Consider the following 8,801-nt stretch of genomic DNA (forward strand, 5'->3'; position numbering starts at 1 on the left):
TAAGGCATTAGTTAATAGAAAACCCTAAACGAGAATATATGAGCTAAGCATAGATTCTATAAGAAATGGGCGATAGATTTGTGAATTAGGAATATAGTTACTAACGATAACGTTACTCTAATATTAAATAGGCTAAAAGAGCGACGAGGCAAAAGGATTCACGGATAGTCGCTAACAGGTATGTAAAGCTGTCCCTTCTTTCTTTTGGCATGTCTTAGATTTAAGTGATGAATGATATGAGCTTTGGGGTAACCCTATTCATAGGTCTCGAGTGTGATTTATGATTCTTATTCACTTTTTGATGTTAGAACTCTTAATTGATTGAGCTTCCCTCTTCAGTCTTTTTGTACGTTGGATAATAGTCAATATATACCAGCTTCAATTCTTAGGAACTCTATGATGACTCATGTCTTGGATTCTATAAAATGCTTCACACTATATTGACAAGTAACGATTTGTAACTTCATTACATATTCATACTGTATATCATATGTATTGTTATTGCTCCACCTGATCAGCTGGATTATGATATTCTTAAGCCGGAAGCGGCTGCCCGAAGGGGCCATCATTATTAAGCCGGAAGCGGCTGCCCGAAGGGGCCATCATCAATATTAAGCCGGAAGCGGCTGCCCGAAGGGGCCATCATTATTATGCCAGAAACGGCCGTCCGAAGGGACTATTGTGTTATTAGCCGGAAGCGGCTACGAGTAGGATATTCTATATTTATATTGTGTATGCTAGAATTTGTGTAAGGGACCACATGACATGGTTCAAAATGCTGTTCCAGGTTACTCCCGGTTTGATTCCTAAACTTGTTTACTGCTGTGTTTTCCTTGTTTATGATTCAACACTGCTTTACATATTCAGTACATATTCCGTACTGACCCCCTTTCTTCGGGGGGCTGCGTTTCGTGCCCGCAGGTTCAGGGACGCGGTTCGACAATCTAGCCACCTAGGAGGAGTCAGCACTGAGAGTCAGACAACTCCACATGCTTCGGAGACAGTTCCTGTTTTGGTATAATTTTGTGTATATATGGCGGGCACGACAGGGCCCTGTCCCGTCACCTATGCACGGTCATACTCTTCTAGTAGTCTGCGAACAGTGTGGGTGTCATGGTTACTATTTAGCCTCATCGGCCATTGTTTTGTTGTATAGAAGTATTGGTAGCCTCGTTGGTTTGCCTTGTCATATGTTATGTATTTATAAATATGTTTTGGGATGTTTTGAGTTACAGGTCGACTTTGGTATTCTATTTACAGCTTTCAGACTTAGTTAAATAAACCCTATTGAATGCCATGTTTGAGTACGGGTAACATAAGTTGGGTTATCGGGCAGGTTAAGCTCGGTCACTCGTCATGGCCCTAGGAAATAGATTCCATATTTCATTCTTGTCAAACTAGTCCAGTTCTTCTTTCATCGCTTTTATCCAATGATCATCCTTTAAAGCCTCATCTACTTTCTTTGGCTCGAGTTGAGATATAAGTGCCAAATTTGCATAATTTTTACAAGATGCTCAAGTCTTCATTCCTTCATTTATTTCTCCAATGACAAACTTTTTAGGATAATCAGGCTCACTCCTTCATTAGTTTAGAACAGGTCCAATTGTAAGATTAGTCGACTCATCAGCAGAGGTGGTTTCTTTTAATGAGAGATTCTGATCAGTTGAAGGAGTAGTCATAGTAACTGAAGGCTGGCAAACATCTTCATCTGCAAATCTTTCTTTCTCAACCAAATGGTTATTATCATAAAAAATAACACGAACAGATTCTTCAATAGATTTAATGCGTTTATTGAAAATTCTATAGGATCTACTATTATTAGAGTAGCCAACAAAAATACCTTCATCACTTCTAGGATCAAACTTACCAATGTTGTCTTTCCCATTATTGTGCACAAAACATTTGCACTCAAATGAGTGAAAATAACTAATATTGGGTTTCTTACCATTCCATAGCTCATAAGGGGTTTTCTTTAGAATGGGTCGAATCAGACACCTGTTCAATACATGACATGCTGTGCTTATAGCTTCTGCCCAAAAGTGATGTGGCAGATTGTGTTCCAAAATCATTGTTCTAGCCATGTCTTGTAAGGTTCTGTTCTTTCTTTCAATGACACCATTTTGCTGAGGAGATCTTGGTGAGGAAAAATTATAACCTTGATCATTGCAGAAATCCTCAAAGGCCTTGTTTTCGAATTCTCCTCCATGATCACTTCTTATGGAAGTAATGTAGTATCCTTTGTCAAGCTGAACTTTCTCATAGAAAAAACTTAAAATTCTTTAGAGTATCATCCTTATGAGCAAGAAATATAACCCAAGTAAAACGAGAGAAATCATCAACGATGACGAAAGCATACCTTTTTCGTCCAATGCTAGCAGTTCTAGTAGGACCAACAAGGTCCATATGTACAAGCTGCAATGGTTTAGAAGTGGAGACAATATCTTTGGAATTAAAAGAACTTCTTGTTTGCTTACCTTTCTGACAAGCATCACAAATATGATCTTTTGAATAATTTACTTTAGGCAGGCCTAAGACCAAATTGTGTTTGGCTAATTTTTCAATTAGTCGCATGCTAGCATGTCCAAGTCTCTTGTGCCAAACCCAAGGATCTTCTCCCGTTGAAGCCAAACAAATGTGTCCAGCTGGACTTTTAACAGAGTCAAGCACATACACTTTTTTTGTTCTGCTGCCAGGAAGAATTTCTTTTCTAGTTTTGTCTTCTATGATATAGCCAGTCTTTTTGAATCTTATGTCTAAATCAGAATCACATAGCGGACTAATACTTAAGAGGTTATATTTGAGTCCTTCAACAAGATAAACATTAGAGATATCGTAAGAGTTATTAAACAAAATAGTTCTTGTACCAATTACTGTTCCTATTGAGTTGTCACCAAAAGTAACTAGTCCTCCATCAAAGTTTGCGATCAATTTGAACAAGCTTTTGTCGCCTGTTATGTGACTGGAACACACACTTTCTAGATACCATTTCCATTTTGATTTCTTGTTGTGGGTGTTCCTGCAAAACAAAGTAGTTACTTTCTTTTAGGTACCCAACTTTCCTTAGGTCCTTGAGAGTTAGTGCTTTGATGATTAGTCTTGGGCTTCCATATCTAACCTGGAGAACATGTGTAGCGAAATCTATATTGAAGATATTTTTGACCCGTTTTTCCACAGCAAAAACATTTTTGAAAAGAGTGTTTTCAAAAAATGACTGAGTAGTCGACTTATGAAAGTTTCTTGGAGACTTCCTTTCAGTAGTTTGAAAGCTTCTATTAGACTGATCTGTCTCCTCATAATTGGTTGACACACCCTTAGATTTTTCAGAGGTATTACTATTACTGATAGGTCTTTTCCCAGTGGACTTATTGTTACGAGTCGATTGGTTAGATCTAACTAAGCTATGACTAGTGGACTTACGCATCCCATTAAGCTGCAATGTCAAGTCCTCAACTTCTTCCTGAAGAAGATCCCTTTCTATTTCAAATACTTCTAGTTTAAGTTCCCAGTCCCTTGTTTCTCTCTTAAGCTTCTTATATTCATTAAACACTATATTTAAGTTCTCAAGTGTTTGATCAAGCAATTCTTGAGTTTCACTACAGTTAGAACAGTGATAAGGTCTTACCTCACTAGTTTCGCCAATTGCCATGAAGCAAATGTTTTCCATTCCTTCTTCATCATCTTGAGAGACTTCATCTTCACTCGAACTGCTGAATGCTCTTTCGTTTTGATAGTTTTTCGATGGTTTCCTTTTTGGCTCAGGGCATTCAGATGCAATGTGACCATATTTTCCACATTTGTAGCATTTTCCATCATTTCTTTGAATAGTGGAAGTTTTACCTTTTCTAAAATTTGAATTTCCTTTTCTATTGTGTCTCAATCTTCTCATGGCTTCAATCACATGCCTAGAAATCATGGCCACTTCTTCTTCCTTAAACTCATCATCAAATTCTTCAGCCTGAGATTTGAAGGCAACTGTTTTCTTCTTTTCATCCTTCTTATATCATTGAATATGATTCTTTTCAAAAGCCATCAGATTTCCTCTTAGTTCGTCATAGGTAAAATTGTCCAAATTTCCATCTTCCAAGACAATCGCCTTGGTTTCCCAAGTCTTTGGTAGACTTTTGACAAGTTTTCTCACTTGTTGAGAATTGGTGTAGGTCACTCTAAGAGATTTAAGTTCACCAATGATCTTGCTGAATCTGGTGAACCTTGATTCAATGTTCTCATCATCCTTCATGCTAAAGCTTTATAATCATTCCTTAGAGCTTCAATTTTGGTTTCCCTTACTTTTGATGTTGTTATACCCCGTATTTTTATCCGTCAAATGATTCGCAAGCAAATCGACTTAAGTTAAAGACGGGATAATTTTCGGACATGAAATAGGAACCTTTAATTTTCAATTTTTATTTAAAACATAAATTGTTTATAAATTTTATTTAGCATAGAAATATTATTAGAGATTGGGGACTAATTAATTGTGATTATATTACTAAGTAAGAATTAGGGATTAATAAAAATTAATTAAGCCTAATTACTAAAGTGGGCCCCACCCGAATTAAAAAAAAAATACAATTCATGAATTTGATTAGTAAGTCATAAGGCACGTGTCTAGCAATAAGTAACAATATATATAGTAACAAAGGTGAACACAATTTCAATTTAGATTCATATTCAAGAAAATCAACTAAGGAAAAATCACAAAACCTCCATGGCTGCTCTCGGCCAGCCATGGTGTTGAAAAAAAAATTGTGATCTTGAATGTTTTGATAAGTTTCAAGTAAATTGCAAGTTCAAGGAGGTGATAGCAACGTTGGATATTGAGTTGAAGAAGAAGAAATTGTGAAATTGGAGCAATTGAGCGTAGAAATTCCTCCGAGAAAAATTTGGTAAGATTTTCTTATTTTACGGTGTAATTGTGTTAAGAGTGTGGTGATGGAATTATTAAAATTGGATTGGACGAAATTGGAAGTAAGAAAATGTATAAAATGGATGTTATAGGAAATCGTGGGTTGAAATGGATTTAGAAAAGTTGTTGGGTTGTTAGAATTGCTATGGACTGAATCGTAAGAATTTTTATGTATATCTCTGTTGTTGGTATTTCTGTGTTAACAGGAGAATAATTGGAAATTCGGGTTAGGCAAATATATAGGGGAAATGCTGCCCGATTTTCGTTAAGTCCTTAAATAATGAAAAACCCTTTACGAGAAAGTATAAGCCAAAGAATAAATTCTATAAGCGATGGGCTACGGATTTATGGACTAGAAAGTATAGTCACTAACGATAACGTTACTCTTATATTAAATAGGCTAAAAGAGCGACAAGGCAAACGGGTTTGCGAATAGTCGCTAACATGTATGTAAAACTGTCCCTTCTTTCTTTTGGCATGTCTTAGATTTAAGTGATGAATGATATGAACTTTGGGGTAATTCTATTCATAAGTCTTGAGTGTGATTCATGATTCTTATTCACTTCTTGATGTTAGAACTGTTATGTGATTGAGTTTCCCTCGAGTCCTCTATACATTGGATAGTAGTTGATGTGTAAGAGTTCCTATTCTTAAAGACTATATAATGATTAATGTCCTTGACTTCCAATAGCTGTTTTGCATTATCTTGGCACATGACGTATGATTCCCGAGGCTCTATTTGATATAGTTCTTATTAACATCCATACTTACCATGACTATTGTCTTGATATTTGAGTGTTAGTTAGTCCACTGATTCTATTGAGTATTAGATGATGATGTAGTGGTATATGGTTGCTCATGATATTCTACTCGTGCATACTGTTATTGTATCATTCACCGAGTCCCGGGCCAGGTATGTTATCGTGCACAGTGTCGTCACATTATTCACCGAGTCCCTTACTAGAGGGCCGAGTACAGTATATGTATATGATGATATGATTATGGCACCGAGTCCCATGATGGGCCGGGTATGGTATACGTGTACACGACTTTATTCACCGAGTCCTTTCCTAGAGAACCGGGTACGGTATATGTATATGATGATATAATGATATGACTATAGCACCGAGTCCCATAATGGGCCGGGTACGGTATATGTATATGATGCTATGATGATATGACTATAGCACCGAGTCCCATAATGGGCCAGGTACGGTATATGATAATGATACGCCTGACTTTGTTTCGTAAGGCACAAATACAGTGATCTTGATTATTATACTTGTCCCCTGGAGCCTTTACTTCAGTTATGGTCTTTTTTTTTACTACATTTCATGCTTTACATACTCAGTACATATTCCATACTGACCCCCTTGTTCGGGGGGCTGCGTTTCATGCCCGCAGGTGCAGATACTCGCTTTGGTGATCCGCCAACTTAGGATCCCCTTTCTGCTGTCTTGGAGAGCTCCGTTGTTCCGGAGCCTAGATTTTGGTACAGACCTTCTGATGTATATATATATATATATATATGTTTGTCTAGGGGTACGGCGGGGCCCTGTCCCGTCATATTTCACTGGTGATACTCTTAGAGGTTTGTAGACATGTGTGTGGGTTGTATCCAGATTTGATCAGTCGTGTGTATATGGTTATTGTGGATGTTTTTTCGTTATAGCAGCCTTGCCGGCTTGCATATGTTATCATTTTGTAGTGGCAGCCTTGTCGGCTTGCGTAATATAATGATATATATAGTGGCAGCCTCGTCGGGTTGCGTATGTTATTACAATGTGATTGATTGAGGACCTAAAGTATCAGTCTGATAATGTTTGACAGGTACGTATGGGTGTCCAGCTTAGGCACTAGTCATGGCCCACGGGGCTGGGGCGTGACAGATGTTCCTTCATATGTGACTTCAAGTTTATCCCACATATCTTTCGCAGTCTCACAACTTGATATTTTGGCATACTCTTCTCCGCTGACCTCACAGTACAACAAAGCTATTGCTCTAGCATTTATTGATAAAGTCCTGTTGTTCTTTAGTCACATCATGTGCCGCCGGATTAATTTTGGTATTTGTATCCTTTGCATCCACATTTGGAATAGGTTTTGGTCCTTTCTTTATCACGATCCATGCTTGATAGTCTGTTGATTGCACAAAGATCTTGAACAATTCTTTCCAATGGCAGTAGTGTTCACCATTGAAGTAGGGTGGTGTTGTTGTGGAGTGCCTATCTTGTAAGATTGCTCTAGGGATCTGATATGCAGCCATTTGATCTTTCCTCACTTGCTGTTAAGCAATGAAGTGTGAGACCCTGCTCTGATACCAACTGAAAGTGCAAGAGGGGGGGGGGGGGGGGAAGGGGGTGAATTGTAACTTTTTCGCTCAGACAGTCGACTGACTTTGAAGCTGAGCCATCTATAAAGCAATGCAGTAATAAAAGTGCAGAAAGTAAATGACACCAAGTATTTTATACTGGTTCAGATTCAATATGAATCCTCGTCCAGTCTCCTTGGGTTGCAAGGGTGTTCTCTGCAGCTCTTTGTAAGTTGATTGGTACAATGATTTGTTTGAATGGAGCTCCTATGTTTACACTCAAACACTCGTAATCTTTTTGATACAATGGCTCACAAACTATACTATATCTCTCATTTCTTTTTTTGTTTACAATATATCACTCAAGAATACAATGTTTGTTAAAAGTAAAGCAGAGAGCTTGAGAGTATGAGACCGAAGTATATTTTTCTTCGTCTCTAGAGTCTTGAATATGTAGTCTTCAAGTGACTAGACATTTTGACTCTTTTCCAGTAGAGATGACAACCCAAGAGAATTGATCCTTGTAAATTAGGAATATTGAGGATCCTAATTTCTAAGAATAAAGCAAGAGCTCAATAATGTTGTAATGTTTCTTTCCTTCTTTGTCATCACCATATTTAGTAGATACTTGTTTCCTTGTACATTCTTGATGCATAATCAATGTTGTACAGCTGATGCTTTCTGTGTCCGCCATTTTCCTTGTTTGAATGGTACTTGTTTCCTTGTATATGACGATTTGATTTGATACTTGAATTTTCACAATTGTGCTGATTTGATTGCTTGAGTAAACTTTGATTCTTGTTCAAAAAATAAGCAAGAACTTATTTTCTTCATGCTCGGAAGTCCTTTCCTTATGCGGCCAACTTGGGCTTGCACTTCTTTACAACCGGCTGAACCTTTTTTGTCTATTGGTCTTTTCTGACCACTGGGCTTGATTGAGCCTTTGAGTATAGTTCCTACACGATAATGATGAGTTTTATGATAAGGCGTGAAGAGGGGAAAGGAGAAGAGGCAGTAATTAATGAACAATTCAGAGAAGGAAAATCAATTAATTTACCAAAAATAATGCAGTTATACAGACTTGTCAATAATTCCTAAAGATTCTCTAAGTATGAAAAATATTTCCTCAAGTGCGGGTTGATTAAGCAATTCTTGAGTTTCACTACAGTTAAAACAGTGATAAGGTCGTACCTCACTAGTTTCGCCAATTGCCATGAAGCAAATGTTTTCCATTCCTTCATCATCATCTTCAGAGACTTCATCTTCACTCCAACTGTTGAATGCTTTTTGTTTTTGATAGTTTTCGATGGTTTCCTTTTTGCCTAAGGGCATTCAGATGCAATGTGACCATATTTTCCACATTCGTAGCATTTTCCATCATTTCTTTGAACAGTGGAAGTTTTACCTTTCCTGAAATTTGAATTTCCTTTTCTATTGTGTCTCGATCTTCTCATGGCTTCAATCACATTCCTAGAAATCATGGCCACTTCTTCTTCCTTAAACTCTAGCATTTGTTGATAAAGTCTTGTTGTTCTTTTGGTATTTGTATCCTTTGAATCCACATTTGGAATAGGTTTTGGTCCT

At 37.4% G+C, this 8,801-nt stretch overlaps 1 protein-coding gene across 1 annotated transcript; it reads right to left on the reverse strand.

Moving 5' to 3' along the window:
* Positions 1–1,583: 1,583 nt before the first annotated feature.
* LOC132611916 (uncharacterized) lies at positions 1,584–4,237 on the reverse strand. Its single transcript, XM_060326272.1, has 4 exons — positions 4,139–4,237; positions 3,037–3,991; positions 2,357–2,948; positions 1,584–2,268 (listed from the first exon to the last, which is right to left on the reverse strand). The coding sequence occupies exons 1-4, from the start codon at positions 4,235–4,237 to the stop codon at positions 1,584–1,586; spliced, it is 2,331 nt and encodes a 776-aa protein (XP_060182255.1).
* Positions 4,238–8,801: the final 4,564 nt, after the last annotated feature.

This window comes from Lycium barbarum, chromosome 9 (assembly GCF_019175385.1).
Source record: "Lycium barbarum isolate Lr01 chromosome 9, ASM1917538v2, whole genome shotgun sequence".
NCBI lineage: Eukaryota > Viridiplantae > Streptophyta > Magnoliopsida > Solanales > Solanaceae > Lycium > Lycium barbarum.

Bases quoted from the DNA above. Each gene is read 5' to 3' on its own strand.
- LOC132611916 (XM_060326272.1), bottom strand. From the start codon at position 4,237: ATGAAGGATGATGAGAACATTGAATCAAGGTTCACCAGATTCAGCAAG. The intron at 3,992-4,138 runs GTGAGAAAACTT...TGATATAAGAAG, and splicing joins CCTACACCAATTCTCAACAA to GATGAAAAGAAGAAAACAGT. The intron at 2,269-2,356 runs GTATGCTTTCGT...AAGAATTTTAAG, and splicing joins GCTAGCATTGGACGAAAAAG to TTTTTTCTATGAGAAAGTTC.